A 20,304-nucleotide genomic window follows, 5' to 3' on the forward strand; every position below is an offset into this window, starting at 1 on the left:
AATTGTCACTGATATCCAAGTTTCCTTCTATGAGCATGAGTTCGTACTCCCCCAAAATCTATCCAGGAGCTTGACACACCCTACGGGTGTGAAAGCTTCTGAATTTTTGTTGTTGTTGTTGTTGTTGGAATTGATTTTTCTCAATTTTGAGCAGATTACTAAAAAACAAAAAACTATACAAAACAGTTTAATTCTTTGATTTGTTTAGAATTTGGACTGTGATCATTGAGACTGTGTTTAACAACAGCAACAAAAAAGTAGTAAAATTTGACTTAAGCATAGGAATGAAATGCTTTTTTGTCTTTAACGTTATTAATGTAATTTTTCTTTGTTCATTTAAGGAAGGAATGCTAGAAAAACATGAATATTTGACATGGATCCTGGATGTTTTAGAAAAAATCAGACCAATGGACGATGATCTTCTTAAACTTTTGTTACCACTAATGCTGCAGGTATAGTACATGTCCCCTTGAGGCAGTTGGTTTTATGAGCAAGAAGCGAGTCTGATAAGAATGATTAGGTAAGTGGAGGAGGAAAAGGAAAAAAAAAATACCCTGTTGAAGTGGAAAGAAAAAATGTCTTTGATACTACAACATATGAAGTGATAAAGGCTTCTAATAAGTTTTATCCATCATTGTATTAACCATGTTCATAGTTTTTATCCATGTGTCCTAAGTTTTAAGTAATTTTACCCACATTGATTTCTCCCATCACTGAGCAAAGCAACCAACTTTTAAAATACTGTCTCCCTATAATAACACAGATTTCTGTGAAAACAAAACGAATCATCCCTTTTGAAGATAAAGGAGGATGTTCTACATTCTTTTGACAAGTCTTTGAGACTCTTGGGGAGGAAACTTTTTATTTTGATGACTGGTCTAAAATGTGCTTATATTTGAAGTGTCTGGGTGAGATATATTTAAAAAAAGTTTGTTAAGTGATACATATATTTGATAATTCAAGCAAAGTGAAAGAATATCCAATGAGCAGCAGTTCTCCCTTTCACTCTCATACCCTCCCCACAGACTACACCATAGGGTCCTGTGTCTCTCCCCTGAAATAGTCTGTACCTGCACTGTCCATTACAATAGCCACTAGCCAGACATGGCTACTGAGCTCTTGAAATGTGACCAGTCCAAATTGATGTGTGCTCTAAGTGTAAAATGCACACCAGATTTCAGACTTAGTACGAGAAAATGTGTAACAGTAATACTTTTTATGTTGATTACTGGTTGAAATGATAACATTTTGGATATATTGGGCTAAATAAAATACATTACTCTTCTAATTTTTGCCTGTTTCTTGTTTTTTTCATGGCTCCTAGAAACTTTAAAATTATACCTGTGGCTCGCATTCTATTTCTATTGGACAGCACTTGCTTTATATCTTTGAAGTTTTTTTTTTTTCTTTTTTAAATGAAAAGAAGTCTATGTTAAAATAGTTATTTAACCAAGACGCATAAGACATGACTGAAGTCTGGTGTCCTTCTACTTCTCAGTATTCAGATGAGTTTGTTCAGTCGGCCTACCTGTCTCGTCGTCTTGCCTACTTCTGTGCCCGGCGTCTTTCCTTGCTGCTGAGCGATAGCCCCAACCTCCTTGCTGCCCACTCACCCCACATGATGATAGGACCAAACAACTCGAGTATCGGGGCCCCCAGCCCTGGCCCCCCCGGCCCTGGCATGAGCCCTGTGCAGCTGGCCTTCTCAGATTTTCTTTCCTGTGCACAGCATGGTCCCCTGGTTTATGGACTTAGTTGTATGTTGCAGGTAAGTCCTTGGCCCTTGTTACTTTATGTTAAAATTCAGTGTGGGAAGTGACTGAGTTGGGAATTGCATTTTCAATTCTCTAGTTGAACTTCTACAACTGTTTTTTGTTTTCCTCACCCAAGTAATTTATTGATTGAAATTTTATGTTCTTATTTCCCTGTGATGGACCAAGCTGAGAGAAAATTTCTTGCATTCATCCAGGAGAAAGTTATTGCAGTTGTCCTTTATTAGGTTCATTAAGCAGTTCAATTAAAAATCCTTTGGGGAGCCCACAGAATAAGTTAGTTGTATTATTGTTCTTCTGGAAAGACAGCTTCTCCAGCCAGCATTTTTAATCTTTCCCAGTTCACATCTTGGGCTGGTTGCCTGTCTGTGTTTCTTTGAAGTCCAAATCATGTATCAGGCTCCATTCATCTTCCAAGCATTTTTGGTTGTGTAATCCTTGAACATCCAGTAACATGCTGGTTGCTGGGCTGATACTATCAGGAATATCAGGAATGAGATACAGCCCTGCCCTTGACAAGCTCACAGCTTAGTGTTCAGTTTGTATTTCTTGAGCTCTTACTGTGTTCTGCTGTATACTAAGGAGCTTTGAAACAGAGTTGGCCCTCAAGACATGGTCTCCACTCTGGCAGAGTTTACTGTCTTGTCAGGAAAACAGGATCATAAATGGACAGCTTCCGAATAATATGACAAGGGCCGGTGGGGAGATGCACAGGGGGCCAAGGTAGTTGAAAAGGGGAACTTATAGCCCAACCTAAAATTCACAGAGGCTTTGTGAAAGAAATTTTTTGCTTCTTCTAGTGAGCTGAGAAAGATAAAGTAAAAAGGAGTCAAAGTTTCCTGACAGAGGAAACAGTATGGGAAGAGGCCCAGAGGTTGGTCAGTTATCTTTTCTGTAGGTTGGTATTAGTGGGACATAAATTATCAAATCTGTCGAGGGTCACGGAATAGATGATGCCCTGTGGGCTTTGTGAGTGAGATGTCATCAGAGGGTTTTATGCAGCAAAGTGACACAGGTAGTTGTGTAATGTTGTTGGATTGTATTGGTCATGGTAGAGGGAAGATTTGTGGGAGAGGGGAGGTAGGAAAGAAGGAGGCTTGCAAGGCAAATCAGTTTGGAAGCATTTCAGTGAGTTCAGCTTTGGAGTATTTTGGACTCTTTTGTCCTTTAGAATCTCCAAATGGACATGTTCAAGAGTTGTTACATGTCCAGTTCTTAAGATTTGGGCGGACAGTTGGCTGGTTGTGTGGATTTGATTCCCTTCAAGAACTTTGGCTTTGAAAAACCCAAGAGGGAGTGAGATTGCCTGAAGAATTTTGTAGTGTGAGAGAATCCGTGAGCCCGAAGGACAGGAGTGTTTAAGAGTCAGGCAGAGGGGAAGTCCATGACGAAGACTAGGAAGGTTGGCCAGACTGGAGAGAGAACAGGGAGAGAGTAGTGTTACCCAAAGATGATGAGAATAGCGGTAATATTGTCATAATTATATTAGTATAGGAATAGCATTTACTGTGTTCTAGGCATTGTTCTAAGTTGTAACATATGTTATTAAGTTGTTTAGTTCTTGGAACTAGCCTATGAGATGGGAACCATTATTATTCTTAGAACATTAATAATGTATAGGTTACAGAGCAAGAAAGTGGCCAAGCTGGAATCCAAACTAAAGCAATCAGGATCCAGAGTCCACACTCAACCAGGATGCTAAACTGGGGTCTGCAGAAAGTTTCAAAAAAGAATGAGTAGTGGGCAATGCCTGTAGTATTGGAGGCGTCTGGCAAGAAGATGGTTGAAGTTGTCTTTGACAATATGGTGTTCATTGGTGATCTTCTTAAGAGCTATTTAGTTGAATGGTGGATAAGGACCCAAATTAAGAAATGTCTAGGAGTGACGGAGAATAAGGAGAAATAGTACTAACTGTTCTTTTGGGAAACATGTTTATGAAGGGAAGAGAAGAAAATGGATAGTGGATAAAGATGGCAGCTGAGTGGAGAGTTAAAAAAATTTGGTTTTGATGGGCAGATTTGAGCTTGTCCGTAAGTTAAGAGCAAATAGGAGAAGGAGAAGTATTTGATAGATTAGTGCCCTGGGTATTAGAGGGCTTTGGAATCAAGGACACAGAGAAGGGCTCTGTCAGGAGGAGTTGAGAACTCCACATTGCCACAGGCAGGAGGAAGGCAGTAGGAATGTAGCCGAGTGGAAAAAGATTCTGGGACTTGGCATTCTTTGTATTTGTCATCTGGTTTCCACAAAGGTGACTCCTAGACCTCAGAATTTAGTTTAGTTTTTTTTTTTTTTAATTGATTGATGAATTGATTGAGACAGGGTCTTGCTCTGTCACCCATGCTGGAGTGCAGTGGCACAATCGTCACTCACTGCAGCCTGGACCTCCTGGGCTCAGGCAATCCTCCTTCCTCAAGTAAGTGATCCTCGTGCCTCAGCCTCCTGAGTAGCTGGGACTTCAGGTGTGCATCACCATTACCAGCTAATTTTTAAATTTTTTGTAGAGACGGGGTTTCTCTGTGTCACCCAGGTTGGTTTCAAGCTCCTGGGCTTAAGCGATCCTTCTATCTTGGCTTCCCAGAGTGCTGGGATTATATGTGCAAGCCACTGTGCCTGGCCAGCTTTTTGTATGTATTTTCACATTTAAAAAAAAAAATTGCGTTCTTTCTCTAAGCTTACGTTGTATGCTGTTGAGTGGCACGAGAGCATAATAATGGCTTAGATGTACACTTGAAAGCTATTATAGACCTGATTTTAAGCCTCACTCTGCCACTTGGTAACTGTGACCTTGAGCCTCTGTTTCCCCATGTCTGAGTGGGGAGTAATGACAGTTCTTACTTCATTACCTCATAGAGTTAAGGTTATGATGACAGAAAGCTTCCAAGACAGTGTTCAGCACAGAGTAAGTGTAATTAGCTTAATTAAATGTCAGCTATGATGTTTATGTTTAGGGGGCAACAGGATAACATAGTGGTTCTGAGCATGTGTGCTATTCGTGAAATCAAACTTGGGTTGGTTTCTAATCTCCTATGTGGCTCATATTTATTCCTCTTTGGTAAAGGTGGGGAATAACACTACCTAAATCATCGGGTTGTTATGACCTCTAAGTAAGATGGTCACTTAAAGTACATCTGGTTAAATAAAGAATGTCTGCAAATTTCTAGGGCAAGGGTAGGCAAACTACAGGTTGTGGACTAAATTTGGCCCACAAGGTAAAAACAGATTTTATGTTTTTAATGCATTATTAAAACAAAAAGGAAGAATACATGACAAAAACTGTAGTTAGCCTGCAAAGCTTAAAACATTTACTATCAGGCTTTTTTTTTTTTTTTTTTGAGATGGAGTTTCTCTCTTATTACCCAGGCTGGAGTGCAGTGGCGCCATCTTGGCTCACCACAACCTCCGCCTCCTGGGTTCAGGCAATTCTCCCGCCTCAGCCTCCTGAGTAGCTGGGATTACAGGCACGCGCCACCATGCCCAGCTATTTTTTTTTTTTTTTTTGTATTTTTAGTAAAGACGGGATTTCACCACGTTGACCAGGATGGTCTCGAGCTCTTGACCTCGTGATCCACCCACCTCGGCCTCCCAAAGTGCTGGGATTACAGGCTTGAGCCACCGCACTCGGCACTATCAGGCTTTTTATAGAAAAAGTTTGACAACCCCTTGTCTAGGGTTGCCACCTGCCCAGCATTGAAGCTACTATTACATCATTATTTGATTTTGTTTTTGTTTTTAAATATTTTTTTTTTTAGCTTTTACTGCCTTAGAAATTATATATCCTAATTTCATCTCATGTTTTTAATTGCATGAAAAATTGGTTTAAGTAACGATTTTTAAGTGATGATTACTGCATTTTTTTTAAGTTCCTTCAGTTTCCTGTATTGGAGTATTCACTTATGAATTATTATATAACTTAATTTCTCAATAGCTGTACTTCCTGTCTTGCAACTTTGTAATTTTTAGTTTTTTCTTTTCAATTGCGAAGTTGAGAATGGGGTAAGATGCTCGTATTTTAAACTCACTATGATATAGTAATGACAGGATGTCATTTTTACTGTTGAGCTATTGTTATGCTTTTCTCCTTCCTCTGAATATTCAACATTTCCTGTTTCATTTCCAGACTGTCACTCTCTGTTGCCCAAGTGCCTTGGTGTGGAATTATTCCACAAATGAAAATAAGAGCGCAAACCCAGGCTCGCCCCTGGATCTGTTGCAGGTGGCCCCTTCCAGCCTCCCCATGCCGGGTGGGAACACGGCTTTCAATCAGCAGGTAGGCTTTATGTTTCAGTGACTTGATGGCTGTTTTCATCCTTGAGAGCCATCAGGGTACAGTGGGTCAAGCCCAGGTTTTAGTATCTAGATGCTTGGGTGCTATTCCCAGTTTTGCCTGCTAACACTCTGGGTGACCTTAGAGAATTGTTTAGCCTCTTCAGAACCACAGAAGTTCATGAAGTTGCTCCCTCTCTTTTCACCGTCTCGCTGAACAGTTCTTGCTGAGAGTTCTGCCACCAGACTATAATTATGGTGGTGGTTCTGGTACGTGACCATGACTCCTGTAGTAGTTTGGCTAATTAGTAAGTTTTATATGTTCTTATTAGTACTGGGTTGTTTCAAAATTTTATGTGACTTGAACCATAGGATTGTGATTAATATTTAGAACAAGATCCCTATCTTTTACCAAACAGTTTTCTTAAACTAGTAAAACATTTCAAGTTGCTTTCAGACGTGAAAGAATGGCTTAAAGAGATTATTTATTTGAGACAGAGTCTTGCTCTGTTGCCCAGGCTGGTGTGCAGTGGCGTGATCTCGGCTCACTGCAAACTCTGACTCCCAGGTTCAATCCCAGTAGCTCGGATTACAGGTGTGTGCCACCATGGCCGGCTAATTTTTGTATTTTTAGTAGAGACAAGGTTTCACTATATTGGCCAGGCTGATCAGGAACTCCTGATCTCGTGATCTGCCCACCCCGGCTTCCCAAAGTCATGGGATTACAGGTGTGAACCACTGTGCCTGAGCAAGAGATTATTTTAGAGCGTTCATCTTTCCATGTGGTATCTTGAAAAAGAAATTTCACTGTTAAAACAAATTCTGCAAGCATTTATTATTGTGAGACTTTATTATTGAAAACTGACATTGAATTACCATTTGTAAATTGTAAAAATTCACTTCTTGGGCCACAGGATATGTTTCTTACAATGCAGTCAAGATTATAGTTCGCCATAAGATACTTGACTCACGTAGAAAAGCCTGACGTGATTTAGACAGCCACTGTGGCCTTTCAAGCACAAGTTAATTAGAAGCAATTATCTTTCAGGTTCGGGCAAGGATTTATGAAGTAGAACAACAGATAAAACAAAGAGGCCGTGCAGTGGAAGTTCGGTGGTCATTTGACAAGTGCCAAGAATCCACAGCAGGTACAGAACACCACAGAGGAACGAGTGCTTTTGAATGCTGGAGTTTATGCAGTGTTTCTGCTTCTTGTAAACCACTCCCCATGAATAAGGAAGCTTTTTGACAGAGCCACCTGGTGAATTTTGAGGACATTCTTCAGTTTATGCCTTTTAGATACTGGCTGTCTAGAATGTCAAGTTTGGTTTTGTTGATGATTGTTTGGTAGCATATGCCAAAAATGATGATTTAAAAAATTTCTTTTGCCTTATATAGAATGGTGATTTTGTATTGTGTTATTCTGTTTTTGGCTTCATTAACCACTTTAATTTCTGCCGGTAGGGGTGACTATTAGTCGGGTTTTGCACACATTGGAAGTTTTGGATCGTCATTGTTTTGACCGAACTGATTCCAGCAATTCAATGGAGACACTTTATCATAAGATTTTCTGGCCAAACCAAAACAAAGATAACCAAGAGGTAGTTAATTTTTTTTCTTCTTTTTACCTTTTCCTAGTGTATTTTCTTCTTTCTTATTTAGGAAACTCTGGTGAAACCTTTTCTATGAAGTACAGTATTGTATGAAAACATACACACTTTGAAATCATTTTATTATTGGACTAAGATTACCCACTATTATTAAAATGAAATGTCAGTGGGACTTGTCTACCTAGGAATATTGATTATTGACTGGCAAGATTTTTCTTGGCCCTTTTACCATCATTCTCCAATTTTAGTTTTAGAAGAATAGCTTTCATATAGTGATTGGACTTAATACAATGGGCTAGGCTTAACTTAGGTTGAATGTATTTTAACATTTAGCACAGCAGAGGGCAGTGCATGAATACTTGTGGTCATGATCTTTCAAAATCCTTAGACAATGTATTAGGCAGGGTTCTACAGAGAAATAGAACCAATAGAAAAAAAGTGTATGTTACATGTTTGTATGTATATGGGTGTATACATACATATTTATATCTACGTAGAGAGAGAGAAAGGGAGAAAAAAGAAAGGGATATTTATATTAAGGAATTGGCTCATGTGATTATGGGGCTGGCAAATTGGAGATATTCAGGGCAGGCTGGAGACTCAGGGAAGAACTGATGTTGCAGTCTTGAGTCCGAAGGCAGTCTGGAGTCAGAATTCTTTCTTCTTCTGGGGACCTCAGTCCTTTTTGTTTCTTTGTTTGTTGGAGATGGAGTCTCAGTCTGTTGCCTGGGCTGGAGTGCAGTGGCGCCATCTCGGCTCACCGCAACCTCCGCCTCTTGGGTTCAAGCAATTCTCCTGCTTCAGCCTCCTGAGTAGCTGGGATTACAGGTGCCTGCCACCAAAGCCCAGCTAATTTTTTTTTTTTTTTTTGAGATGGAGTCTCTCTCTTGTTGCCTGGGCTGGAGTACAGTGCCATAGTCTCAGCTCACTGCGGCCTCTGCCCCCCGGGTTCAAGTGATTTTTCTGCCTCAGCCTCCCGAATAGCTGGGATTACAGGCATGTGCCACCATACACATCTAATTTTTGTATTTTTAGTAGAGATGGGGTTTGTCCGTGTTGGTCAGGCTGATCTTGAACTCCCAAATTCAGGTGATCCGCCCACTTCAGCCTCCCAAAGTGCTGGGATTACAGGGATGAGCCACTGTGCCCCGCCAATTTTTTGTATTTTTAGTAGACACGGGTTTCACAATGTTGGCCAGGCTGGTCTCGAACTCTCCTGACCTGGTGATTCTCCCTTCTCTGCCTCCCAACGTGCTGGAATTAGAGGTGTGAGCCACTGCACATGGCTGGGACCTCAGTCTTTTAAGGCTTTTTATTGGCTAGATTAGGCCCACACACATTATAGAATGTAATCTGCTTTACTCAAAGTCTGATTTAAATCTTAATCACATCTTTAAAAAATCTTTTTAGCAACATCTAGACTGGTGTTTGAACAAACAACTGGATACAGTAGCCTAGCCAGTTAATATCTAAAATTAGTAATCATAGGCAACTTTTATCTTATGCTTTTCTAGCAATAGATTGTTTAATGAATGAATTGCCTTAAAAACTAGAATTTTCTATTTTTTTTTTCCCCTCAACCTTGGGGAGAAATAAAATGTTTGTCTTCTTTTCACAATTAAACTGACAATGATATATCCAGCTTGTACTAGGCACCAGGACTGCAGAGGTAAGTTTTAAGACACCTTCATTACTTTAGGTAACTGATGGCAATTATCTTTGATGTTTCATCTAGCTTTTGGGAATGCATAAGTGGAAAGAAAAGGTGAAACAACAGTAACAACCGTCAGAAACCTTTTCTTCTCTTACCTTTATGTGAGCCTGATACATATTCCAGATTATTATTCATTTTGGAATAATTTTTGAGTCATCACCTTGCTTCTCAAAGATATGGTTCAAGACCAGTGGTGCCAGCTAGGATCATTCAGAATGTTGAGAGCAAGGGACTGATTGAGTGTACTTTTTAAATTCATTGTGTCAGTAGCAATGCCTCCGTACTTCAGTAGAGCATGCTGATACAATCCTCTGTTACTGAGGCACGTTAGAGTGGCACGTGCTCTTTTTGGGTGGAAACCTTAAAGTATGTTTTTAGTAAAGACTTTCTTAGATAAAAGGCCTCATGAATAAGATTTTCAATACATATAGGTGAGTTATCTGGAAGGAAGGAAAGTAGGGATACCCAAAATTCAGGAGGTCTTGGATTGTTTAGCTTCCTGCACTAAGTATTGAATAAAAGCTATGTTGTTTCCTGGTAAGGGTTTTACCAAGACCCTCAAAACCAACTTAGTGTTGTGGTTAGCCTGACTATATTCCTTCAGAGTGTGTACACTGGCTAACTTCAGGATTATTGCATCATTCACCCGCAAACACTTAAATTACTCATAGCACTCTCAAGAAAAAAAATTTTTTTTTAAAGGTCAGAAATTATGTTGTGATTTTTCTGAATGAAATCACACTGTGTGGTTCTCTGTGAAGCACAGGTATCCCCAGAGTGGGTGCTTGCAATGAGCCATAAATGATTAGAACTTCTGTTCAGATTGTAATTTTTAAAAGCCTCTTTTGTGTCCGTTTTATAATGAATGTAATTATTATGGTAGTATAGGTATAGAAGTTATAAATAAGTATGTGTTGAAAGTTTTTACTTCAAAAACTCTTTGAGCCGAGAGAAGGTATGTGAGAAATGTTTGGAGATCACTGCTGGAAGCTTCGTCTACCTGAGCGACTTCTCACAGGCTGCAGGGAGGTGCATGCCACTAGAGGGCAACATGTACTCAGGGATGAGAGTCCTGGAGGCTCTGGAAACGCACTTCTCTGGAAGGACCATCAGTGTTGCCCCTTTTAGCAGTAATTGTTTTGAATGTTGACTCAACTTCAGAAATATTTGATGTGAGCAAGTGGTTGCTTTGTGGTTACAATACTGTTTTATGAGTAAGACAGAAACTACATTTTAAGCCTGTAATTCAGATTGGTCACCCTTTCTTAATCTGGCAAAAAGGATAACAGAATAGACAGATCCTTCTATAATACTTAACATTAAATTATTATTATTTTTCCAAGACAGTCTCAGTCTGTCACCCAGGCTAGAGTGCAGTGGTACTATCTTGGCTCACTGCAACTTCCGCCTCTCAGGTTCAAACAATTCTCATGTCTCAGCCTCCTCAGTAGCTGGGATTACAGGTACACACCACTGTGCTTGGCTAATTTTTGTGTTTGTGGCCAGGCTGGTTTTGAACTCCTAGCCTTAAGTGATCCATCTGCCTTGGACTCCCAAAGTGCTAGGATTACAGGCATGAGCCACCATACCCGGCCTAAATTAATTTTTAAAATATGTATTTGGTATCTATATGTATGGTGTATACATCAAGGTATGTATGTATATGTAATCAAGTGACAAAGTTTTTTCTCTCCATTTACTCTTTAACAGGAGTTACTGTTATTTTATTTTATTTTTTTGAGACAGAGTCTTGCTCTGTCACCAGGCTGGAGTACAGTGACGTTACCTTGCCTCACTGCAACCTCTGCCTCTGGGGTTCAAGTGATTCTCCTGCCTCAGCCTCCTAAGTAGCTGGAATTACAGGCGCCTGCCCAGTTAATTATTTTATATTTTTAGTAGAGATGGGATTTCACCATGTTGGCCAGGCTGGTCTCTAACTCCTGGCCTCAAGTGATCCACCCACCTTGGTCTCCCAAAAGTGCTGAGATTACAGGCATGAGCCACTGTGCCCAGCTCTGTTTTCTCGACTGTAGAGTCACTCTGTGTATTTCCGGAATTCGTGCATGCGCCGTAGCACCATGTCAACTGATCAGCTGGTGATCTTGAGTAAGTTCCTCAAAGCTTTGTGCTATAGTGCCCTTCCTGGTTATGTAGGCATAGAGTACTTGCCCTTTTTATCTCTAAGGAAACATGAACACTTTGAGAATTATAAAGCACTATATAAATATGTTTCAAAAATGGTTCACAATAATATAGCAATTATTAGTATTCTACTAGAAGAACTAATGTGATGATGCTGTTCTCTGATGAGTTGCGTGTGGATAGGATTCAGAAATTGGTCTCACTTCTTTAAAATATACTTCCCCTTTTTTGTTTTCATGATTTTTTTCAGGATTAAGGTAACGTGATAGATAAAACATGATCAGCCTCCGTGGTTGCAATAGGTTGGAGGTTTGCTGGTACTGGAAGTCATGTTTAGGTAGGCCCAGGCCCCAGGTTGCATAGCCTGCTTCCTCACATCTGTTAGGAAAGCCTGAATTTCACCCTCCTTGATCCCTTAGTTCACTTTTCTCTGGAACTGTGAAAGTGAAATGCAGTCCCCGCTACTTTCCTGTAGGGAGGGGGAGGACATCTGTCCAAATGGTAGAAGTTCGTGTGTGTAATCAGTTTCAGTATTGGTGAAAGCCTGTTGAAAACTGCAATGCAGCCAGGCGCCGTGGCTCATGCCTGTAATCTCAGCACATTGGGAGGCCGAGGTGGGCGGATCACTTGAGGTTGGGAGTTTGAGACCAGCCTGACCAACATGGTGAAACTCTGTCTCTACTAAAAATACAAAAAAATTAGCTGGGTGTGGTGGTGCATGCCTGTAATCCCAGTTACTCAGGAGGCTGAGGCAGGAGAATCGCTTGAACCTGGGAGGTGGAGGTTGCAGTGAGCTGAGATAGCAACACTGCACTCTAATCTGGGCAACAGAGCAAGACTCCGTCTCAAAAAAAAAAAAAAGAAAAGAAAAAAAAAGAAAACTGCATTGTATGGGATGAAGACATTTGGGGCCTGGGGACTGCCTTGTGGTTAGACTGTGGTCATGGGAGTGGGAGTAGGAGCAGCACTGTGCCCATGTTGGGATGTTCCAGGCTGTGGTATGCTTTCACTGATTCCACATGGAATGCACTATTTACTCTCCCTCCCTCTTGCCCTTTGCCCCCCATTTCCTTGGCTGCTGTTTCTGTGTCTGGGCTTTTGTGTATCATGGCAAGGGAGGTGAAAATTAAAATCTCAGAAACCTGAGCATTTACTTATTCTAGATTTGTGCTGGTTGGTTTTCCATTCAAAGTAGTATGAGATATAAAGATGGTAATACTGAGATCAGGGCTCATGTCCCACAGCGTCTAGGCAGGTAGTGGGAATGAGTTGGGGGCTGCTGTGTATAGGGCAGCCTGGAGGTGGCGGGACTGAGTGTCTGGGAAATGGGCAGACCTGTCTGAAGAGGGAAGCCTTTCGAATTCTTAGGTTCTACTTGGAATCACAGATCCACTGTTGCCTGATTATCCAACATTTCAAGAGAAGCTGGATGTCAAGATCTGTGTAAACTTTCCTGATCTTAAAATACTGTGCAGCCAGGCAGTGTGTCTGTTGGCCATGTTCACTCAGATGCTTGTCAGTTTCCAACTCCTGGTACGTGTCTTCTACAACATTTACTCACTTATTTGCTTGTTTAGTGTTTCAGAGACTTTTCTAGTCTGGGTGATGGAGGTGGCAAATCCTGACATCCATACAAAGGAATCGTTTTGTGGATGGTGGGACCCCTGGTTTCCACATGGTCACTGAGCCTGTCACTTGTGACTTCACCTCTGAGCAGCGGAAGGAGGAGTTACCTCTTTGCTTTTTAGAGGCCTCAGACCACTTCCTTCCTCTTGGCATCTCTCTCTTTGGGATGAATGTGAGGATGAAAGCAGCTGTGTCTTTGGGTTGCCTTGAGGACATGGATAGAAGGGAAAATATAAAGGTGGCAGGAAGAGCTGCCTTTTCACTTCTCTCTTTGGGGGTTCCAGGAAGCTGACTTTGTCCTGAGTAATGAAAAGCTGGAACCAGCTGCACTGGACAGAATGTTCCTGCAGCAGCTTGTCTGTTTCTTCCTTCCCTGATGTTGAAACCACACACCCCAGACCCAGAAACCTAATGTATTGTTTGGATTTGTTTTATGCTTAGACTATTCATGCAGAATTCTTTGAAAGGTTGTGATGAGCTCTTAATGATGTTTTGAATGGCAAAGGCCCTAAGTTTGGAAAATGTTTGCTTTCCTCACCTCTGGTACAGGGCATCCCAGGCCCAGCCAGGTCTATCAGTGCAGCTGGCAAACTCTGCCTCACCACCACTATCCAGCAGACAAAAGCTCACTTTCTGTCAGTGCTATGCTTGTTCTACATTTGTCTTCCTGCAAGCCTTTCCCTGGGGTCTGTTTCCTCTTCTCCTCACCTGATGTACATTATGAGCCCCAAGTACCATGCATGGGGCCCAGGAGACGCTCAGTAGCATTTGTTGAATTTGTTTTTTTGGACCTTATTAAAAAGCTGCTAGGGCAGTAAACTGGATGGGAAGCACCTCTGTAATATTTGGCATGGAAGGGTAGGGAGGAATACAGTCATGGAATCTATATATGTCAGTCTTATGAATACTTCAGATGCGGGAGAGAGTATGTGCAGGTAGAGGTAGGGGTGTGGCTGGCAGAGGAACTCTCTGCTGTGAAATCAGCAGGTTAGTTTATTTCTTTGGGGACACTATGGACAATTCATTTATTATTGATGAGTCTCAGTTTCCTCATTTGTAAAATGGGCATTCTATTTCCTGATGATGTAAAAATGACATGAAATAATATTTGAGTGATAAACCATTCAAATATTTACAGTGTCCAACATGTAAATGGGTACTTAATAAACACTAGCTGCTATTATTACTGACTGATATATTTAGAGTTTAAAAACTCTAGAAATGGAAGGAATATGATCAGAGACTCATAGCGGGTCCTTTGGGGCTGCTGTGGGCACACACAGATACCTATTACGCAGTCTACTAATCATAAGGCACAGCCAGGATCTGTGGGGCTTTTTATATTTGATGGTTTTTGTAAAGTCTTTACTCTCTATAGGGAGGCAGTTGGATGGCATTGACCTACCCAGGATGGTTAGCCGCAGGACCATGTTGTAAAGGAAATCATGCTCATTTAGATGCTTAGGTTTTGTTGTTGTTTAATGGAAAAAGACACTTTCTAAAACCAAGACTGCAGAAGGTCAAATAAGGCAAAAGTCAAGCAAGCAAGGAAAACGTGCGTGGATGCCTTTCTGTTGAGATCCAAGTGTGCTGAATTTATGCTGTTGATGCGGGTCACAGCCCGGCCAGAAGTGTATTGTGCTTTGGAAGCTAACACATTTCCTACTGGACACCCAAAGGAAGCGTTGCTAGTCTTTTACAACTAGTATTTTCTTAATTTTGGAAATGATGTGTTAGTAAAAGGTCAGTTTCTAGGAACATAGCTGGGAAAACAAAATTACATCCAGATATTTAGACTTGCTGTCACTGAGAAGGACCAGTCATGCATTGTTTAGATTGGTGTGGGCCTCTCAGTTTGAATTTGAGTATTAGGACACTTTGTTTTAAACCTTTTTTTTGTGTGTTCTTTTTAAATAACGGGCCCTGTTTTAGTGTTATGTCATCTTATTTAGTTTTTTTCCCTGGCATGTGAGATGCATGTTTTTCTTTTTTTCTCTCTAAGTTCCTTGCTGTTTAGACAAGGCAACCAATGCTAGAGAGGATGAGAAATTGTTGAAGCTGATACCCAGTTCATTGTTGGAAGAATAGGAATTGGAATCCTAAATAGTTCTAATTAACTAGTGCAATCCAAACATCACTCTTAACTAGTACATCCTACTCCTTGTACTGTTTATTTAAAAAATGATTTTATTTCAGGGAACAGTATAGCTGAAGTAACATGTTTCAGATGTAATTTTAGAAAAAGGAAGATAACCTTTGTAATTGCCATAAATAATTTTCATGAACAATATTCAGATGTGAATATTTGAACATTTATGTGGTATAATCTATTAATTTTTAAAAGCTTGCTTGACAATTTTAACAGAGTAAACAATATTTTATTTAGAAAATTCAACTCCTCGAGTTGAGCCCTCTGGCCTTGGTAGGATACCATAGACTTTAGGCTGGTTCAGACCTGATTTTCAATCTTGATTTTGCTGCCAAGTATTTGAGTGGCTTCAGATCTCCCTTATACCCTCCCTTAGTGTCAGTCTCTTTGTACAATGGCCTTACTAATAGAATCCATTTCATGTAGTAGTACATCGTAAGCACTTAGTAAATGCCAATTGTTACGTTCTTGCCTGCACAACTTTTGGTTGTCAAGTGAGTAGAACAAGCACTATGTTCTAGAAATTGGTAATTCCTTTTTGTCTGTGTTTTACCTTGATTTTCATAAAAGGCAAGCAGTAAAGTTTATTGTATAGTGATGAATTTTGAAAATTAAGCAAAATATTTTGATTATAGCTTGATGATCCCTTATCTGAACTATTTGGGAGCAGAAGTGTTTAGGAGTTTAGACTTTTTTTCCCAGATTTTAGAATATTTGCATTATGTATTTACCTGTTGAGCACCCCTAAACTGAAAATCTGAGATGTGAAATACTCCAGTGGGCATTTCCTTTGCGCATCAGGTTGGTGTTAAAAACATTTCAGATTTTGGAGTGTTTTAGATTTCGGATTTTTGGGTTAGGGATGCTCAGTCTGTCTTTTAAATATGAGAGACATCCACTTGTTAAGGACTTTTGGAGAGATTTTACTTTGAAATTATGAGTCAACCCATGCATGACTTTCTGTTATGCAATTATATATTTCTCAGAACTCTGTTTTTTAAAATTTGTATTACTTAAATGTTGACTGAGGATTAAAATATTCTAATTTTGTTAAAATGCAAATGACAAAAAAAACTAAATTAAAAAACAGTTGATTTAATACTCAGAGGGGATTGTCTTATCAATCTTGTTTCTTCCCAGAATTAGATTTGTCCTGTTTTCAACTACTTATTTACAAAAAGGAGGTTCCTTTTACTTGTATGGTATATGTTTTGTTTTTCTGATGTCAGAGGACCTAAAGACTATCAACACTGATTGTAAGCATGTGAAGTCAGGAAACCTTGCCCCTTTCTCAGTCAGAAATCAGCCATCTCAAATATCTTTTAGAAATTTATATATGGAAAATACTTTTTTAATTCAATTTTTTAAAATTTTAATTTTTCTTTTAAGAGACAGGGTCTTGCTCTGTTGCCCAGGCGGAAGTGCAGTAGCACAGTCACAGCTCATTGCAGCCTTGAACTCGTGGGCTCATGTGATCCCCCATGGAGTAGCTGGGACTACAGGCGTGTGCCGCATACCCCGCTAATTAAAGATAAGGTCTCACTATATTGCTCAGTCTGGGCTTGAACTCCCAGGCTCAAGTGATCCTCCCAAGTTGCTGGGATTACAGGTGACCATGTCTGGGCCACCATGCCAGGCTGGGAAATGTTTATATGTATAAAGATTATAAAAAATGAAAACCATTTATGTTTATGCAATAAATCTTGTGAATTTGTGATTAACAGTGTTAGGCTTATTACCTTATATTGATGATTGTGACCAGGTTCAGCAGGCTTATGTTCTTTTAGCAGTTAAGACCAGTTTTTTTGCTTCTGTGACTTGCAATTTGTCCAGCTCCTCACAGTATGCCTTAGCTTGCAAACTATATGACTTGTTAATATAACTACACTATGTATTTTTTTCCATATTATTTATTGGTGCTGTAATATGAATAATGTCTTTCTCCTAATGTGACCATTTTGTTAGACTTTGACTAAGAGTGATTGATTTCATTTATAAACATGTCTTTTTAGTCTAAGATTAAAGTGCCCTCAAGAGATTTATTTAGTATCTTAAGTCCTTTTATTTTTAATTTTAAAAAACTTTTCAACTCCTTTAGTTAGCTGTTGCTTATAGTAGTTAAGTCATTGATTTTTCCCCCACCCCCTTTTATGGTATTTTATAACCTATGTAATATATTAAGAAATTTCTTATTTTAAACTGGCAAAAAAATCTCACCAAGTACCTCCTAATTTCTAAAGGAAGCCTGCCTCTTAGATGTAGTTGTCAGTTATTTTCCCTTCTTTATTTTTTGAGGAAGACCTGTGGTTAGCTTCTACAGTTATTAGGTTATTGAATTACTGAATACACTGAATAACTGAATTGCGAAATAGCCCTAATGTATCAGATTTATGCCTGCTCTACCCCAAGAAAGAAGATTGTGGCAAATCCCCTAATGTGAAGAAAACATTTCTTCATTTGAGATAGCTTTATTACAGATGTAGATAACATCATTCATGATGATTATTTGCTACAGAATTAATACTTTTACTGTTTTGGCACTGTAGATAATGCTCCACGTTCATGAGACCAGATAAACAATGCTGTTATTTGAAGGACTTTACTGATACTTTTGTGTGCATTCATCTTGTTTGTTGTCATTGTAGAACTTTCTTCTTGTGATTGTTATATAGATAATACAGCATTACATTGTTGATCTTAAGTTTTTTTTGGCCCACAGCTTGGACCCCTGCCCCATTCCCCTGCCCAAATGGGAGGTATTAAGAGCTGTCTGTGTGGAGCCTAATAGCTTGAGTTGGACTCTTAGATTTGACCAAGTAGCTTTGAGACATTTGATAGGTTATTTAATCTTTTGACTTTAGTTTGCTCACTTGTAAAATGATAGGACTGTCATTAAAGCATTGGAACAGGGCATACTGTGTAACAACATATATATACCAGCAGTAACCACTGTTAATTTTGGTCCATATTTGGTTCGTTTTCAAGAGTTATGTTGTGGCAAGAGGGCCATTACTTGCCTAGGGAAAAAATATGTTTCAAATATCTTTTGGAAATATAAATATGGAAACTTTTATATACATATATGAACACTTGACTATAAAGGTTGGAGGACACAAATGAAATTACTCTTTGCATATTCTATGGGACACTCTACATAATATTCTACAGGATTTTTTTTTCTTCTGCTTAATACTGTAGTTTTCCAGTTACTTCTCTGGCTTGGTGGTAGAGGAGGCATAATCATTTTATGCAAACTGTAGTGACACGTTGCCACATCCTTTCACGTATTTATTCCTGTCTCTTCTCATTGGTTAATGCTTTCAAAATGATGCCAAGTGATATTGTTGAGGTCAGTGTCCTGGACTCATTAAATTAGGAATGGGAATGCTTCTAGTGTGTTACACTTAGTCAACTGCCGAATTGAGTCAGATACTTTTCATATTAATTAAGCGCATCTCTAAACTTTCTCCCCATCTACCTTGTTTATTCCTTTGGTTTAATGTAACACAGTGTATTGCTTTTATTCTTTGATTTAAAAACATCGATCTTATCTACTCTGCACCAGGCACCGTGGAAGGTGCCGAAAAATAAAACCGTGAAAATGACATTGAGTCTAGCATGCATTAGAGGCAGCATAAATGGGACTGTGCTCTACATAATATTATGTGAGCATCTGGAGGCAGAATAAAGTCTTTGGTAGTTCACTCCTGTGCTTTTATTTTCTGTGTATCAATTAGATGAAAAGTTTACCTTGTCCCTAGAGGAGCAGAAGTCAGGGCTGGAACAGGGAGTGACAATGGCTGGCTGGAGTGAGTTGGGCAGCAGGCATCCTGGGGTCCATTCGAGCCACTCAGGAGATTTCCATGTAACTGTAACCCTCCTTTCATAAGTAATCTTATTCACCCATGATGCAAGTAGCAGCATGGTGTAGCAGAATATTGTGAGGGCTTCGGAATTAGGACAGCCTAATGCTGCTCTGTAGCTCTGTCCCTGTGACCATCTTAACTTTTTTAAAACCTCAATTTTTTTTTTTTTTTTTTTTTTTTTGGAGCTGGAGTCTCACTCTGTTGCCCAGGCTGGACTGCAGTGGTGCAATCTTGGCTCACTGCAGCCTCCTCCTCCCAGGTTCAACCAATTCTCCTGCCTCAGCCTTGTGAGTAGCTGGAATTACAGGTGCATGCCACTACACCTAGCTGATTTTTGTATTTTTAGTAGAGACAGGGTTTCACCATGTTGGCCAGGCTGGTCTTGAATTTCTGACCTCAGGAGGTTCGCCTGCTTCGGCTTCCCAAAGTGCTGGGATTACAGGCATGAGCCACCATGCCTGGCTGGACCTCAGTTTTCTTATCTTTGAAATGGGAATAGCAATACCTGCTTTCAAGTTTATTAAGATTAGACATGATGTTTATAAAATTTCCAGTACTTGCTCAATAATAATAATTTTTTTTTTGAGACAGGGTCTCACTCTGTCACCTACTATCATATCTCACTGTAGCCTTGAACTTCTAGGCTCAAGCCATCCTCCATCTCAGCCTCCTGAGTAGCTGGGACTACAGGTATATACCACCATGCCTGGCTTTTTTTTTCTTTTAAATGGGGTGTCACTTTGTCGCTCAGGCTGATGGTGAACTCCTGGCCTCAAGCCATTGTTGCTGCTCAGCTTACCAAAGTATTGGGATTACAGGCGTGAACCGCTGCACTTGGCCAGTAAATATTTTTTTTATTACTACTGCTGCTACCTGTGGTTGGAGATTTAAAACTGTTAATGTTATTATTGCCATGATTATGTGTTTTAATTTATGCCAGGGCTAGACCTATAGTTTGTTATTTTTTCTTTGACCTTAATTAACTTTATATGGGGGGGCTCAATTATTCCCTCCATTCAGCCTACCTCTTGTTCTTTTGTGTGTGTGTGTGTGTGTGTGTGTGTGTGTGTGTGTGTGACATAGTCTCTCTCTGTCACCAGGCTGGAGTGCAGTGGCGCGATCTCGGCACACTGCAACCTCTTCCTCTTGGGTTCAAGTGAGT

General features: G+C 39.9%; 1 protein-coding gene across 9 annotated transcripts in view; it reads left to right on the forward strand.

The window, feature by feature from the left end:
- MED12L (mediator complex subunit 12L) overlaps positions 1-20,304 on the forward strand; it is a 361,238-nt gene that overhangs the window by 78,198 nt on the left and 262,736 nt on the right. For all 9 annotated transcript variants that reach the window (XR_012519124.1, XM_074405495.1, XM_039480199.2 and 6 more), the window contains 5 exons: positions 342-452; positions 1,499-1,768; positions 5,890-6,039; positions 7,084-7,183; positions 7,500-7,636. Coding sequence is in view for 8 of the 9 variants with exons in the window: in XM_074405495.1 (XP_074261596.1) it covers positions 342-452; positions 1,499-1,768; positions 5,890-6,039; positions 7,084-7,183; positions 7,500-7,636 (768 nt within the window). In the remaining variant the exon portion in view is untranslated. The remainder of the gene's footprint in view (positions 1-341; positions 453-1,498; positions 1,769-5,889; positions 6,040-7,083; positions 7,184-7,499; positions 7,637-20,304) is intronic.

This window comes from Saimiri boliviensis, chromosome 9, assembly GCF_048565385.1.
Source record: "Saimiri boliviensis isolate mSaiBol1 chromosome 9, mSaiBol1.pri, whole genome shotgun sequence".
Classification (NCBI taxonomy): Eukaryota; Metazoa; Chordata; class Mammalia; order Primates; family Cebidae; genus Saimiri; species Saimiri boliviensis.